A 17,122-nucleotide genomic window follows, 5' to 3' on the forward strand; every position below is an offset into this window, starting at 1 on the left:
CGACCCATGGGCCACCTGGGAACCCAAACTCACCACCCTTCATTCCAGAAAGCCACAGGCTTCCATCCCAAAAGCAGTGTTTACCCTATAGGACCCCTTCCCCTTTCCTCCAGGTATTTTTTTTTTATTTTTTTTTAATTTTTTATTTTTTTATTTTTTTTTTATTTATGATAGTCACAGAGAGAGAGAGAGAGGCAGAGACACAGGCAGAGGGAGAAGCAGGCTCCATGCACCGGGAGCCGATGTGGGATTCGATCCCGGGTCTCCAGGATCGCGCCCTGGGCCAAAGGCAGGCGCCAAACCGCTGCGCCACCCAGGGATCCCTCCAGGTATTTTGAGGGTAAACGCCAAGGAGCACGCGATTGCCTCTAGATGCACACACTCCTTTCTCTTCCTCTGGGTCACAGGACTGGGGGACAAGAGTGGGGGGCACGGGGCGTGGATCCGCAGGTGGCAAGTGAACAAAGTAAATGACAAAACAGAGAAGGCAAGTGTGCAAGGGAAAACACACAGAAAACATTTTGATATGAGTTTACAATTTGTTATTTTATCTCAACTGCCTATCTCTTTCTAGGACTCTTTCCCAGAGAAATTCCATTTTCATTACAAAGCTGGTTTCTTATGCCAGGGAAAAAACTACAGTGCTGTTATTACTGCCATTGTTCTTTCTACTAAGGTCATCTCAGATGGTATGTCTACGTGAGATAAATGGTTTCCTAAACAGGCTTCTCTGCATCCTGCCGCTGGTTATGTTTGCCCACTCATCACTCCTGGGGCCTTGATACAAGCGGCTTCCCGGAAACTCCAGAAGAGGAGAGGCCACAGCACTGTGATTAAGGGCACCCAAGACTCTGCGGATACCTGAGTTCAAATCCCAGCTCAACCCCCAAAGCAGCTGAGCGGGTCACCTCTCCAAGCCCCTGTTTCCTCATCTCCAAGAATAAAACTGCACCAGGCTCCCCAGACCATCCTAAGAAAGAAATGTGTTCATGTAGATAGGCCGTTTGCAAAGTATGTGACCCGGAGTTCACACCCTTACAAACATCTCCTCTATCATGATGTGGCTGGGTTGTCCCTCTAATGCTGCTGCCACTGCTCCTAACACCCACACAGACAGCTGTCCAGTCAGCCAGTCGATGTTTATTGGGCACCTACTGTATGCTTGCCCAGCACTAGGCACCGAGTATTCAGTGATGGTCAGACTGTATCCACATTCCTCAACTCCTAGGCACAACCCAACAGCTTTGACCTTTGAAATGTCTTTCACGGCTGTCCCATCCCAAGTGGGAAGAAGCAGAAGGGGTCCAGGTGCAGGTGCTCAGCCCCATCCCAAGACGGACACCTGCCACTTCGTCCCACCTGGCCTCCCTCCTGCCCCTCCACCGCCAGCAAAAAAATCACTACCCTGCTAGAAACCTTTCTTGGCTCTCTGCCGCATGAAAGATCCAACCTAAATTCCTCGGGGACACACCAGGGCCTCAGCGAACCAGCCTTGGCTATCCCTCCTGCCTCATCTCCTTGAGTTCCACCCCTGCCCCCTACATTCTGGTCATGCTGACCTCTGTACCATCCCCAAGCTCATCACACCCTGCCCATGGCTCTGTTTATCTGCACGCAGAACCCTTTCCCATTCTCTGCATGGCCAGCTCGTCTCTATCCTTCAGACCCAGCACCCGCCCCCCCGCCAGCCAGTCCTCTGGGGAGCCCTCCTTCACCTCCTCAGGTGGGCCGACGACTCAAGATATGCCCACAGTGTCCCCCAGGCCGAGCGAGGATAATGGAGCCTCAGCATTGACAAAGGAAACTGCCCCAGGAATACCAATACCCAGAGCCCCTCAAGTCCACTTCCTTTCAAAGCTCGGTTCCAGAAAGTGAGGTGCGAGGAAAGACATGCAGGCAAGCCAGGGCCCCAGTTCGCCGGCTGCTCCTTTCTTTACACCTAAGCTCCTGCCTCGCCTCTTGCCTCTGGCCCCACATTCTGGAATGAATCATTTCACGCAAGTGGATTTTTCAGATGACTGAAGCCGAAACTTTTAAAAAATCTTAACCATTTGGGATGGAGTCGCGTCAGAAAGGGATGACCCACTTTCCCTGATCTCTTCAACTCTCCTTCTGGAAAGTGACCCCGTCCTGATGAGTCAGCAGCAGCGTGAGGAGAACACGAGCCTGGCCTGCGACACAGCCCAGAGAGAACCTCAGAGGCTGCTGAGGCCTTCAGGACAGGCTGCCCCACACAGAGGAGGCTTGTGTCTGTTGCTCCTGAGCCGGGTCTCATAGTGCTGTTACCCTCTTCCTTACTGTCCAACTCTTAAAAGTGATTTTCCTAGGGGCACCTGGGTGGCTTAGGGGTTGAGCATCTGCCTTCCGCTCAGATCATGATCCTGGAGTCTGGGATCGAGTCCCACATCGGGCTCCTTGCATGGACCTTGCTTCTCCTTCTGCCTGTGTCTCTGCCTCTCTGTCTCTCATGCAATTTTTTTTAAAGTGATTTTTCTAATAATTTGCAGGCTCTGCTGCCCACTCAGTACTAATTAACCGTATGTGCCATCTCTATGGACTGGAAAAAAAAAAAAAAGATAACCAGTTTTGTGAGAACATGTACAAAAAAAAAAACCTGGAAAATTATTTAGCCTTAAGAAGGAATGAAATTCTGACACACACGCTACACCATGGATGAACCTTGAAAACGTGATGTTACGTGAGATAAGCCCATGGGCAGACACAGGGCAGACTGTGCGATTGGCTTGTATGAGGTGCCTAGAGTAGTCAAATTCACAGATACAGTCAAATAGTTGTTACCAGGGGCTGAGGGGAGGAAGAAGAGGAGAGTCTGTGTCTAATGGATACAGAGTTTCAGTTTGGGGTGCTGAAAGAGTTCTGGAAGCGATGGTGATGATGGCAGCATGATACTCTCATTGTAGAATGGCACTTAAAAAATGGTCAAGATGGTAACTTTTAGGTTATGTCTATTCCTCTGTCTCTTTCTCTCCATGCACACACGCACGCACCCAAATCTGTTAAGAATGATGGCCAAGCTCTTATGACTAATGGTGTGACCTTTGGCGTGTAACCTTTGTGTTACCCTTCTGCATAGCAGGGGCTGAAATTACTTCCTGGTTCTTAGTTGTGCTTAGAATCATCATAATTGCTAAACAGAGTGTTAATGGACTTTGTGGTCATAAAGACCTTTCATTCACCAATTATAATCCTGGTGACAAATGAGTACTCTTCATTTCCACGTAGACATTATAAATTGCAGGTAGAACTGAGGCAGAGGAAGGGCAGGGCGTTCTCCTCTTTCATACTGAACACTAGTAAGCCTGGCCTGGACACAGAATCCAAGGCCCTTGTCCTGAGATCAATCCCTACCGCTAAGAGGTCACACAGAAAGAAGGCCATTAAAGAATAAAGATCCTAATTATCATGTATGGTCATTGGGATTTCAAGGATTTGTAAAAATACATTAGCAGACTTTTAAACATTATCATGTGGGGTTATAGCTTATAAATTACACATTTTAGATTATATTGGACCCCCACTGGCAAAGCAGTCTAGTCCACAGAAGAGAGCGGAAATAGCTGGTGGCAAGTTCGGTTCAATTCACACAGATCCCAGGGTTTGGGGGCCTGGTTTTGAACTCTGTCTCAAATAATGAAAGGGTTACTATTGTCCCTCTGTCTGAATAATAATTTCCCTTCCTTTTTTGCTTCCTTATGACATACCATGAAGTTCTACTCTAAAAAATTAGAACATGTGGCTCCTGGGAGAAATGTTTAATTTTTTATTGATATATGCTTTCTTAAGCAAACCCTTTAAGAACAGTTTTTGTTTTTATTTTATGCTTTCTGAATTTGAGTTATTCAACACATGAACTTAAGTTAAATGTTCAATCTACGTTGTTTAATAATACAAAGAGATATATAAATTCATGAGAAATCAGGAAAAACAAGAGAGAAGTTTAATAAGGAGCCTAGTAAGAGTTTCCTATCTTGTCAGAACTTAGCGTTTAAATTTCTTTTAAGAAAGTAGTTTCCTGGCCCACGCTGAAACTCTGTAAGCCCTGCAAACCAGCACAGCAGCATCCTGTTCAAATGTTATTGTGGAAAGACTGTGCTGTTCTAGGTCAAATGTATCCAAATTAAACCAAGGGAGATGGAAATAACTCTCCCTTGATACACCCCGGTTGCTGAAAGTGGGTTTGTTTATGAGTAGAATAAAATTTACAGCTAAATATTTTTTAAAAATACATCATCATCGTATAAGCTTGAGTTACGTGTCACTCCACCTTTGGGCTCTGGAAAAAAAAAACACTAAGGTCATGCCTAAAATAAGACAGCAAAGGGCTCAGGATCACACCAGAGGTAAAACCGCAGACTTTTCCCACCTTTTGATTAAGGCATTGAGCAGGTTACAATTGGACAATGAGGTCACTTCTCTTGAACCAGGAAAGCACTGTGGATCTGCTATTCCAACACACACACTCTGACCCCTGGGACAGCTTCTGAATCAGGTGTCTGGTCTTGGTATAAAACAGTGACTACCACTTATTTTTCAAAGGCTATTTACAAAGACCAGTTGGAGCCAATGAGGAGAGAAACAGAAACAAAACATTTCTCTATCTCTTCTCTTTTCAGCTATGAAAGAACTTTTGAAAGTTCATGTTATGAAAGATTTTACCTCCTTGTTACTAAAATGAAGATGACTAACTGTCTTCCTAAGGAAACACAAAAGGAACCAGTCACATGCATCAAATTGTTACTTTTTAATAGGTTTCTTATATTAAAAACAACAACAACAAAAATCTTGAAGTTTTAGAGGACATCCATGACCACTTGGATTGCCTAAAAAAGGATCTACTTTTGCCTCTTACTGTGCAAAATTCCTTGATTTTGCAAAATCTCTGCTTCCTCAATCTATAATTCTACTTCCTACCCTCAGAAGAGGTTGTGGGGGTTAAATCATCTCCTATCCATAGCAGCGTCAAGCCCAGAGTCTAGCACGTGTTGGGGTCGATCAATTCCTTCCTTCCTCCTGACTTTCAGTGACTGGGGCCACTGAGCAGTGTTGTGATATGTGGAAATGGGGGAGATGAAAAGATCAGTAGGGATAAGGGGGGGAAATGCCCCAAACATTTTAGCTAAAAATGGAAGTTTTTTTAAACCCCATATTGTGCATGGTAACCCATCTTAAACTGACCTATGGGCTGTGTTATACTAAGACACACACCAATTTTAAGGTAGAACATTTATGTTTTCAGCTGTTAACTTTAAAAAGCCATTTAGCCTCCTCTGTGTGATCTGCAATACTACTAGAAAATCCCTAGAACTCATTTAAGAGTTAAGAAGCCCCACCAACCGTCCTGTATCAAACTGTCTCCTTTCTGTTATATTGTAGTTCTTCTATGGTTAATTATTTGCCCCTTTATGTTCTAACTTCCTCACCATGTTTGATTCATGGGAGGTAGGAGAGACAGTTCTTGACTGCCATGTTTTCTGTTATAGCTCCAGCGCTCTTCTAAATACTTGTTGAATAAATGAGGTTGAACTAAAATAGCCACATGCCCTTTAGACACTCTGGGAATCTTACTGATGAAGGCTCCACCACTTTTTAAATTCAAAAAGTGCTTTAACGCTTTTATGTTTAATGCTTATGCCAAGTTTATGTTGCTTACCTAAAGAGAAGAGGCCAACTTTAAAAGTTAATAAAAAACGTGCATTCCTAGTTAGACCCCGAACAATCAAAATGATCATCTATATTCACATAATTTTGCCTGCCCTGCTGTTGCCCAGAACCCTCACACTGAGTTTGGAGAACTGTCCTGTCCCTCATTCTACTGTCCCCTTGGAGGAGTTACCTGCTCAAGAGTGCCCAGCTCTCAAGCACACCCACAGGGTCTTGAGCAAATGAGTGAGCATCAGATGGCAAGATGATAGATGCCCCCCCTGCCATAAACACAAAACACCCTTCAAAAGCCAAATCAAAGGAGGGAAAATAACGTGAAACAAAAGACTATATTTTTAATTTTCCGGACATTTCCTGAGATAAAAAGCAGTGGAGGATACTATTTTTCAAAATTAGATATACTTGATTAAGTTTCTATTGAGGAATCTGGTGTCCTTGTGAAAACATACCCTGAGAAGCAGCACAGTGTAAAGAAATATCCACTAGACTCTGAGTCTGGGAATGAATACCAGCTCCTCTGGACTTACTGGCTCTCACACAGCTTTCTCAGGCGCTTTTCTCCTTGCATGGGAATAAACAAATGACACAAAGGGTGTGGGCAGAGGAAGGCAGAGAGAAGTGGGAATATAATACCTGCCTTACCTAGGGTCATCATGAAGACCAAGGGCACCAACAGACACAGAATGCCTTTGGAAACTTTAAAATCCTCTGCCCAGGTGAGATCCCACTGTTGTGATTTTTTTTCACGAGGAGGAAACGTCTATGCAAACTGCCTTTCAAAACGGAATTCTTTCTTTCTTCAAATATACTTTTCTTAAAAAAACAAAACAAAAACAAAAACAAAAAAATACACTTTTCTTAACTGGTTGTCGATGAGGATTTATTACAATGTGAATTCTAACAACATAAAATTTCCAACCCGGCAGTGTTAATGTAAACGAATGGGAAATAAGAAAAAAAAAAATATATATATATATATATATATGTGGATCTACAGCTACAACGAGGACCAGTCTTTTCAGAATGATTATGGAAAAAGAGCACTGTAATTGGAGAAGAAATGAGCCAGGTTCTGAAGCATTCACTCCATCATCACTACATCTTCCTAAATAAAAATCTCTCCCTTCTAGTCCTAACCATTGCTTAAGGCTATCAGTTTCTCGATGTCCCCACTACCGTTCCTCTAGGTAGGTCAGGCACATGGTCTCCTGCTCATTTACTGAACAAGCCTCTCCCAGTCTCATTCATGGCAGGACCTTTCTAGAACAAACCGCTGGACGGGGGCACATATCCCGCATTGCCTTTCTGACCTGCCCCCTTGCACTCCTCCCTCCAGCCAGGCTGGACTCCTTGGGCCCCTGGCCTTTGATCCACAGGTCCTTTCTGCTCACCACACTTTGTTCCTCCTTCCCACTTCTCTACATTAGCTCCCACTGATCCTTCAGGGTTCCTTTCCTGGGAAGGACTTTCCTGGGAAGACTTCCTTGACTCTGATAAAAGCTGCTACTATGGTTGTATGTTTCCTAGCTCTATCCAGACTCCACTACAGTTGCTGTGTGAAGATCTCCACCCCACAGACTGTGAGCCCTATCTTGTTCCCACCATGTACTTCCCCAGGGCCTGGCCTATAGCATGTGCTTAATTAAAAAAAAAATGTGTGGGACAAATGAATAACCGATCTCCTGTTCTGTGTGCTTTAATTGTATGCTCCAGCACAAAACAAAACAAAACACAACACTGTAGTAACTGTAGAAAACATAGAGATGCAACTGGGTCCTTCATAGTAAGAATGAGGGCATCCTTTTCAGTATCAAACAGGTAGAGAGGTCTGAAGCAAGAGTCAAGTGTCTCGACTCTAAATTTCCCCAAAGTCTCCACATTTTAAAACCACTAATTTCCTCATTGGTCATGCCCTTTCAATATTCCTTACAAAGGTATTTTCGATTTCCATTTGACATGTACCTTCATCAGTTAATTTTTAATTGAGCCAAATATTAAATGCTCACATTAACCAGACAAAGCGTGTTTAGCTACTGATTTGCAGTGACAGCTGGTGTTATTCTCACACACAGGCCAAGCATGAAATAGAAAACTAATAACCCCTTAAGTGTGTTCTCAAAGTATCATTTATGGGAAAGAAGACGACTTTCAAAGGAGACTTGTGCAATGGCTGTCATTTTTTTTCCCCGAGCCACAAGCTGTTACAAAGCAGGGAAGCTCATTTTCTCACGGATACGGACAAGCTCAAGAATCCCACTGTCACTGGATGTATTCATTAAGAAGGAATCTGGCAGCAGCACAGGGGACACATACTTTGGAGAACAGGCCAATTATCTGGGTGTCCTTTATAATTTGAAGTTTCTGAATTCACTCATAGATAAGCCACTTGAAGAGGGTCTGGCAATGGTAACATAATGCACAGATGGTCACTAAAGAAACGAGGGAGGATGGGGGAGAGAAGAGAATTTGCTTGTGGTTTCATTCATGGGGACAAATCTGCAAGCTGACACATCCTTCTTTTTAAAAAGCCCCTGGAGAAGTATGGTCAAGCTTCATTACAAGTAAACAAATCATACGATCTTTCTCAAACAGATGACAAATGATGAGCAATAATGCTTTGAGTTTGCTTCATGCCAAGGGATGAGGGTTCTTAAAATACAAATTCCACCAGTTCTTAAAACCACAGAAAGGCTGTGATTCTTGCTTCAAGCAATAGAGAATTTAGTCCAAGGCTGCCAGGCCAGTGGTTATATCCATGACACCCCTGGTGGTCTTCTTGCGTATCAGTGTCTGGAGAAATAAAATCTTAGGTTCTCTCATCTCCGGGAACACTGAGTTCTCCTGACTTCCACCTTCAACTGGCTGCCTGTTTTTGTGGGAGAAGAACGAGAGGATCATTTATCCCTATGACTTTTATGCTGTAGTTCTTTTATATTGACCGACAACACTAACTCAGGGTGGGGGAGCCACCTTGTTCCCACTGTGAGAACCCTGGACAAGCCCTGATTTCTTTAATGATAAGGTGATGAAAATCTCAGACATCAAGACTTCCACTGGGCTTGAGATTTGAACCGTCTGGGAGCAGCTAAACACATATAGACAGACTGTGCACATTCGTGTATAAACGATATACTGTGACAACCCATCGCCTCCTATCTAACGTTAGCACTAAAGACTTTATTAACGTCAAACATTTGATGTAAAGCAAAATCAAGACTTCTCTTCATGTACGAATGACATACTTTTTCAATTCGGTGATGAGCACTGAAATCAAAACACTCAATAGGTATTTTTCTTTTTTGTTTCCTATTAAGTAGTCACAAATCTGTGACATGGGACATTTGGAACACATACACAAACTCTCTAGGAAGGAGAGTAGGAGAACTTTAGTTGGTTAGGATGAGTTAGATGCTCAAAGTGCCTCTTCCATAATCTTCTATTAATTCATTCATTCAATCAATTTTATTCATTAATTCATTCAATGACTGTGCATACATACAATCTACTCTGTGAGACACAGGTTAAATGGAATAGGAGAAATATTTTACTAACTGATGCAGTACCACCGAAGGAGAACATTTCAATTTTATAAGATCTCTACAAATGGTGGTTGTTATTAGGATACTGGGACAATACTCACTTGACTCAAGTTGAATTATGGTTTAAGTAGGCAAGTCATGCTTTGAACAGTTAATTCCCAAGTAAATCACCTCAGTCCAATCCGTGGAAGTCTACAGAGGACTTTGGAAGGAAAGCAGTATGGAACCAGCAAGGGCAGTTAGGACCACTTTTGGAAATGCAAGAATAGAAAACCTACCCAATTTGGGGGGAATGGCATATTGTATTCTTGCCCCAAATTCTCTCTTGAGCTCCAGATCCTTAAAGCCAACTGCTGTTGGGCATTTCCACTTAGAAATCCTCCTGGAAACTCAAGTTGCAAATGTCCAAAATTAACTTCATCACATTTACTCCTACAAAACAGCAACTGTTCTTATCTTTCCTCTTTCTCTTGAGAACAAGATCTCTCTTTGAACCAGCTGGGTTTCAGGCTTCAGTCTTCTGCTTCTTCAATCTGTTCTCAGTCCTTTGGTTCCCCTTCGGTACCGTCCCCCCACATCTGCCCCATCTTTTCCATTCCCCACTCTGCCACCATGATTCAAACCCCCATCCAGCAATCTTCTGCAACCCTGCACATCCTATCTTGCCTCAGAACACTTTCCACTATCCTTTCAACATCTACCAAGTTAAATACAAAGCTCTCAACTTAGGACCTGGTCAAATCTTGTGAAAGATCTCTGTGCCTCCAACAAGTCACTCTACTATTCCCATTATTGCTCAATTGCACCTCATACATTCCTGTCTGCTCTAATTTCTCCAGCCCTCTCCTCACATCTCCTACCTATTCCCTCCTGCATGAAACTCTTCCATATCCTGGGCCAGATCTCTCCATCCACTAAAGAGTGGCAGAGACTACAGCAATTTACATCTTTTTAGTCCCACTAATGGTTGGTAAGTTCCTTGAAGGCAAAGATGGTCTTACACACTTTTTTACTCAACTAAAACACGTGGCAGAGAGCCTTGCACATTGTAGGCCCTCAGTAAATTTTTTTTCAAGGGAAAAAATAATGTGCATGATATGTGACATCACAAGATCTTCATAATTCTTTTTGTTTCCATCCCTGCCCTTTGTGAGTTCAGTTTAAGAACAATTGCTTGTTTGCCTTGATAAGATGTCTTCATACCGTTTCCTTCTTTTACAGTCACTTTAAATATTTAGTAAGTGGCTCTGCTTCACTATACTTATAATTTTGTTATTACAAAAACTCAAATCCACCTCTAAAAGCTTTCAGTTTTAAAACAAGAGACCAAGAAAGAGAGAGAGATGCTAGCAGGAATTCATAAGGGAAATGACTAGGAGATAGTCCTGAAAATTTAGACTCAAAAGTGCCAACTGGCATCACTTATGGACTTGCCTTTTTTTTTCTTAAGGGATAAAATAATCTCTAAAGCTGATGATATAATTCGCAGTTAATTTTATTCCTATTCTAATTGCAGGAGGATAATATAGATAGCAAATAGGTAGTGAATTAAGAGTACTAAGTATCTGTTCCAGATTCTCCTGGAAAATTCAAATGCACCTGAATGGACTATCTGGCTGAACTTTAATTTCAGAGTTACTACATAGATACAACATTCATGGTGTTGTGCAGCTAAAGCAATCTTCATTCTCAACCAAGAAGAGATGGAAACAGTCGAGAAGAGATAGCCTGCAATGTTGATCCTTGCTTGGTACTCTAAGCATCCTAAGTCACAAACTCTCGATACTTCCACAGCTTAAGAGAAGACAGTTAATTCCCAAGTAAATCACCTCAGAGAAGACAGTTAAAAAGAGAGAAATATAGTAACTGGAACGACTGTCACAAGAAAGCTGCATTAGTCTCAATGGAAAAATCTCCATTGAAATAGTAAAGCTTCACTTGACACAGTGGGTCCTCAGATTGTTTTCAGGAGGCACAGTAAAGAGGAGAGTGGGGTCAGTCATAAGCTTCTGACTCATTATGTTGAAGCCCCAGAGAGCTGATGAGCTGATTATTAACTATAAATGGAATATGGCTCTATCCCTGACATTCCGAGGGCAAAACGAGGAGCAGGATGAAAACAAAATTTTCCAAACAGTCTCCTAGTGAAGTGCGTGTTCCATGTGTCATGCGGAAAAGAGGTCCATGTTCTGTAGAGAAGTTTCTCACAGAATCCTGCCAATTGCCCAAGAAAATCACCCAAGTAGCTCTTGTTATAGTGCTATAAATGGTCACACCAGCATAGCAGGGACATTCCCTTCCAAACACGCTTAAAGGGCAGTTGGGGAAGTAGTCTTGAATAGAAGTTATTTTAATTAAGTTAGACAAAACTTATCTATGGCTAGAGTATAACCCCTCTCATCTCACACTGCACAGATCAGAGCAAATAAAGTTCTGCTGGCAGATTCTATCCTTTACCCTGTGCGTGATTGCAATCCATGACCTCTGGAGAAAGCATCGTATCTGTTGACAGAACTGAGCCTTGCCCAGCTCCTTGTGACAAGATGTGAGTGGAGGTTCTATTCTAGCTCTTGCCACAGTGTTTTCCGCTCCCTCTTGCTGGTATGGAGGCATAGTGTTCTTTGCTCAGGTGAATCCTACCCTGCGCGTGTTGGGAGGGTACAAGGAGCTACATCCAGGAGGTTGCCCGGTGCCGGGATGATGGGCAGGTAAGGGACAGTCACGAGCCAGGGTCCCCCTGAGAAAGCCCAAATGGCTTTGGAGAGAGAGAAACAATCATTCAGTCATCATTCTTACTGAAGGACAGCTGGGTTTATCTTTTGTCTGGCAAATAAAAAGCAGAGAAACAACGTTGGCACTATAGAATCGAGCATATATCAGAACAAATTTTAAAATGAAAAAGGTTTTGTTGTCATTTCAAAAAGTTTTACAACCTCCATTTAAAGAAAGAGGACCAGGAGTGCAAGCAGTTAGACAGTTAGACTAACTAACACCTGCCCTTCAGGAACACAGATGCTACAGTGGACTGGAAATTTCTATAAACAGAGTTTTGGAAGAGAAGCCTCTTAATAATCGAAACAGTCCTATGACCTAAAACAAAAGAAAACAAAAGCTTTTTTGTTTTTTAACTCTCCCAGAGGAAGAGCCCCTGTTCTGTGCAAAATCAACTTGTATTTTTCTGTATGCAAGGATGATTTAAGAAAGATAGTTCTTCAAACTAAGTTATTCTAATCATCCTATTCAAAGCCTTGATTGTCTTTTACATACAAAGAATGAAATACTTTTTAAAAAATGAAGACAGGTGTTTATTAAGTCTTCTTAATGTGTATTAAGAGGGCTTCAGGGATAAATATTTAACAAGGGAACTCCCCTTGCCTTTCAGTTCTCTTAAGAGTGTGTCAGTATTGTACAGTATTTTTTAAATTATCTACATTTCTCCTATTTAAATAAGACCTAATGCACACATGAATAGCCATATGGTTAGAAGTAACTTTTTTAGACAAAGATAGAAATGTATGCAAAATAATATATACTTAGTTTTTTTTTCTTTTCTTTTTCTCTCTAAATCTGAGAACCTGGGATCATGCTTACCGGGCTGCATGTACTATGAGTTTACTTAGACACCTACAACGTCAGCCTGTGGGGTCACACAAGGCAGGGTAAAGCTCCCTTTCTTGTATCCCCAACCAAACCCAGAACCAGGCACATAAAGACTTGCAATAATGTCTGTCAAACAACTGTCTCAGTCCTTGGATGGATTTTCATCATTGATCCTATTGAGATGTCAAACACTAATATTGTCTGAATCAAACCAAGAAGAATGAAAGAGATGCTTCATAGTGAAGTAAATTCACTGAGTGGTCTCCTGTATGTAGCTGGGGGAAAGGCTTGCAAGGTTATAGCTATACCTGAATAAGGTGATATTAGATTACCTTAAAAAGGTTTAACAGAACCTTTGAACCTCAAATACAATATATCTCTGGGGGGAACCTTTCTACTTGTACACTACAAAGACAGTGTTGTTTTTCCAGCACAAACACATTTGTGCTGAGGTATTGCTTTGCTCAACTATTGCTAAGACACGATGAGTGACCTCAGAAATGGGCATGGGGAGAGCTGAGCAGGAGTGACACACAGCACCCACACACCTGCCTAACGGGTGAGTTTATCATCCCTCCAAACAGCTGACTGGGACTAGAAGTAGAGATAAGGAAAAACTATAAGAGTTTGCTTTAAACACACACACACACACACACACACACACACACACACACAAACACACACACACCAAACAAACCTGTGGCTTTCTGTTACCTGGTGTGCTGTGTGGCCTAATGACATTTAAGCAATCTGAAGGGTACCAGCTCAATTAAGGATTGCTAAAAAGACCAACCAGCTCTCGCTAGAAAGCACGGCTAAAAGTAACAGGATGCACAAAAGAAAAGCCATGTTTGCAACCAACATTGAATAGCAATGAAAACCTTAAAACAGAAAAGGGAACTAAGTGAATTGTAACAGTTTACAAAGGTCCACAAATATAATCACTCAACAGCACGTGACTTGCAAACTCTAGGGGCGACTATGTGTGTTTTTTTCTACAGAATAAATTATTGCAGGGGGTCATGTGATTCTTCGCAGGCAGAAAGATGCACTTTCCCAAGGAAAGTTCATCATCAAATGTACTATTGAAGACTGGATCATCTTCAGACTATTTTTAATCCCTATCATTTTGCTGCCAAAACTGGCCATGAGCAGCTGATACTTGGCCACTAGGAAAACGATGCTTTTTCACGTATTTCGTACACAAGCATGAGAATGGTGCTGCTTTCCAGTTAATCAAGTATTTTTGGTGGGTCTGGACTGCAACAGAAGACAGAAACTCTTGCTGATCAACTAGTAAAAAGGAAGCTAACCTCTACTGGATGTGGAGAAGTAAGTTCCTGTCTTCCTAAACCACAAAGACCAAAAGACGAAAGAAAGAAAAGAAAGAAAGAAAGAAAGAAAGAAAGAAAGAAAGAAAGAAAGAAAGAAAGAAAAGAAAAGAAAAGAAAAGAAAAGAAAAGAAAAGAAAAGAAAAGAAAAGAAAGAAAGAAAGAAAGAAAGAGAAAGAAAGAAAAGTCATGACACCGTCTCATCAACAGAACGAAGCTAATCTCTTATTTAAGGCTTCCCTTTCTTTTAATAGCCCACACCTCACTCTCTTCTGAGACATGAAGCTGAATGTTGTCCCATTTCTCAGCTTGGGGGGAACTACCAATTCCACTCACTATCAGCTTCCCCGTATCTCAACCCTTTGCCTACAAGAGCCCCTTTGCCTTGAAGCACTCTCATTCAAGGCATCTCTACAGAACTCAAACCTTGTTATGAGGGGGTAAAATAATAACTAATGGAGCTATCTAAAGAGCTAAGTCTCTTGCCTTTAATTGGAATAGAAAAGCTGTGTTACTTTATTGGAATCAATAATGCCAATACAAACTGTATTAGCTACCTTGAAAAACATTCTTGGGAAGACTGAGTTTACAATAATTTATCTCCTCTCTTTCATTCCAATTTATTTCATCCAAGGATCATATCATACTAGTGAACAACTGGGAAATATTCAGTATTCTAGGTAATATTAGAAACCTCTGAGACCACTGGAATCAATGGGCCACTGGAGGACCCACCACAGACTGTCATTCTTCTTAAAAGATGGCCCCAGGAACCAACAGTGAGTAATAGTCAACATCTCCAACATACCTAAAAACCTGTATCTCCTAAGAACCACAAATTCGGACTCATTAGCTGTGGGGTGGAACCTGAGATTGTGCATCTCTAAGAAGCTCCCATGTGATGCCCCTGCTGCTGGTCTGTGAACCACACTTGGAGTAGCAGGGTCTCAGACATTTCTTAGAACTAAGGCTGTCTTGTACTCCCTCTGTCCTGCTTCTTTCACAATACCTTATTCAAACTTAGAAATAAAGCCACGCTCCATTCTAACCCAGCTTCTTCTTTAGTCTTTATTTAATTTGTAGGCTTCTAGGGCTATCCCTCAGACGCCTGTCATTCTAAGACGCCGCTTTCTCCAAGCTATGGATTATGGAATACAACCAGTTTTCCTTAATCTCAGAAGTCTGATTTCTATCAACATCAGCAAAGAAAAAAGTGACTTCAAATCTAAGCGCCCATTATTATATATGCAGTAGATGAGCTGATCCACTGAGTCCTAGAAGTCATTAAGTGACTAGTGCTCTCCTAACACTTGACCACTGGCATTGAGTACTTTATGCTATAAGATGCAACACAGTATTAGAGATGCAACCCTGACTGGAGCAAATTTGGGGGGAAAATCTGTCCACATGCCATACTAGACATTTAGATTAGTCGTGCCCATTTGAAAGAATAGGTAAATCATTTATAACTCTCAACTGCTACCACTTTTATTCCAAAGTATCCATTTGTGATTACATTTCCTGATACATACTTTTTTGGCCAAATTCCTTTGTCTTCCTATATAGTCATCCATCTATATGTTGTTCTGCAAACTACACATTTTACCATCAGCTATTTGTGCCCCTATATGATTTATTTTTGCAGTGAGAAGTTTTGTCAAAAAATTCTTTATCGTGTTCTACGATGTGTCATTGTGATTTGGCATCATAAAATATAGCCTCTACATTTATCAATCTCAGATACCTGTTGACCACAAAGATAGGCTCTACTATTTTGAAGACACTATTTTGAAAGGAGTTAAAAGTGAGGCTTCATCTAAAAAGAAAACTATTTTGCATGAGACGTTAACATCGTACAATGCAACAAAACAAAGACCAAGGTTATATTTTAATGTCTAACCACAAACATATGTCTGTTTCTTATCTGTTTATTAAATTTCTTAACAGATGACAGTTACCACCTTGGATTTCTTTCAACGAGAAAGAAAATCTTGAAATTTTTCATATAAATATGAAATAGAACTGTCAAATGTGTTTTACTTTGGTCTTGGAGCCTGGAAACTTCTACCTGTTTGGTTATGGTGGTTAAAAATAAAACACCTACTTAACCAAACATTTAACAAAAATATTTTTTTACCCTTTAGTGAATTCTTCCAGAAATACTAAAGATCTGACAATATGGGATCTTGAAAAAAAAAAAAAAAAACAATTCACGAAGAGCATTTTAAGTGTTAGAAATTTAAATGGGGATATTATACTTTTAAACACTGAACAGTGGCATCAAAATTTTGTTAACTTTGATCAAGTAGGATCAGATTTTCATGTCAGCCATCTACTTTCTTGGCTTTTTCTCCTTTTTCTTGGCCTTAATATTAGCACACTTGTAAACTGTAGTAAAATATGTAATGTGCTTCTTGAAATTGAATCCACTTGTAGTCATTTCTAGGCTTTGTGCTCCTGGTAGGCCCTATAAAATAAAAGCATCATTCATTCTCCCTAGAGACTATACAAGGAAGCACCGTGTTGCACCCTTTTTTAAAAATAATTCTTCAAATTCAAACAAAAAGCCTGAAAAACTTTCAGACAAGATTTCTCTTTTACTTTTCCATAAATTAATAATTTTATATATCAGATGCATATCTCAAATACAACTCTTCAGTCTTAGGATCTGGACCCCCTCCCCCAAAGAATCACACACACAAAAATAACTTTATGGTAACGAGATGGAAGCTCTACCGAGCACCAGAAAAAAGAAAAAAAAAACAAAAACAAAAAAACAAACACCTCGCAGATGTTCTTCGAAGCTACAGGCATCGATCACTACAACTAAAGTCAGAGCATGAGAGAATCCACAGATGAGAATCAATGCTTCTATGCTTTATATAGACACTGTAGACGCAAGTTTTTTCAGCAGAGAAGACCATCAAAGGATGTGGACTCTAGGTGGCGAAAAGCAAAAGATACTATAAT

At 41.2% G+C, this 17,122-nt stretch overlaps 1 protein-coding gene across 4 annotated transcripts in view; it reads right to left on the reverse strand.

Annotated features, from left to right (window-relative positions):
- Window positions 1-17,122, reverse strand: part of BCL2 (BCL2 apoptosis regulator) — a 171,269-nt gene that overhangs the window by 151,426 nt on the left and 2,721 nt on the right. The window contains exon 3 of one of the 4 annotated variants that reach the window (XM_041739335.1): window positions 1,599-8,548. The exons of 2 other annotated variants lie outside the window; for them this stretch is intronic. In XM_041739335.1, the coding sequence (XP_041595269.1) occupies window positions 8,537-8,548 (12 nt within the window). In that variant the 3' untranslated portion in view covers window positions 1,599-8,536. Of the gene's footprint in view, window positions 1-1,598; window positions 8,549-14,373; window positions 17,092-17,122 lie in introns of those variants that run through there. One more of the 4 variants, XM_041739333.1, reaches the window with a different exon arrangement.

This window comes from Vulpes lagopus, chromosome 24 (genome assembly GCF_018345385.1).
Source record: "Vulpes lagopus strain Blue_001 chromosome 24, ASM1834538v1, whole genome shotgun sequence".
Lineage (NCBI taxonomy): Eukaryota > Metazoa > Chordata > Mammalia > Carnivora > Canidae > Vulpes > Vulpes lagopus.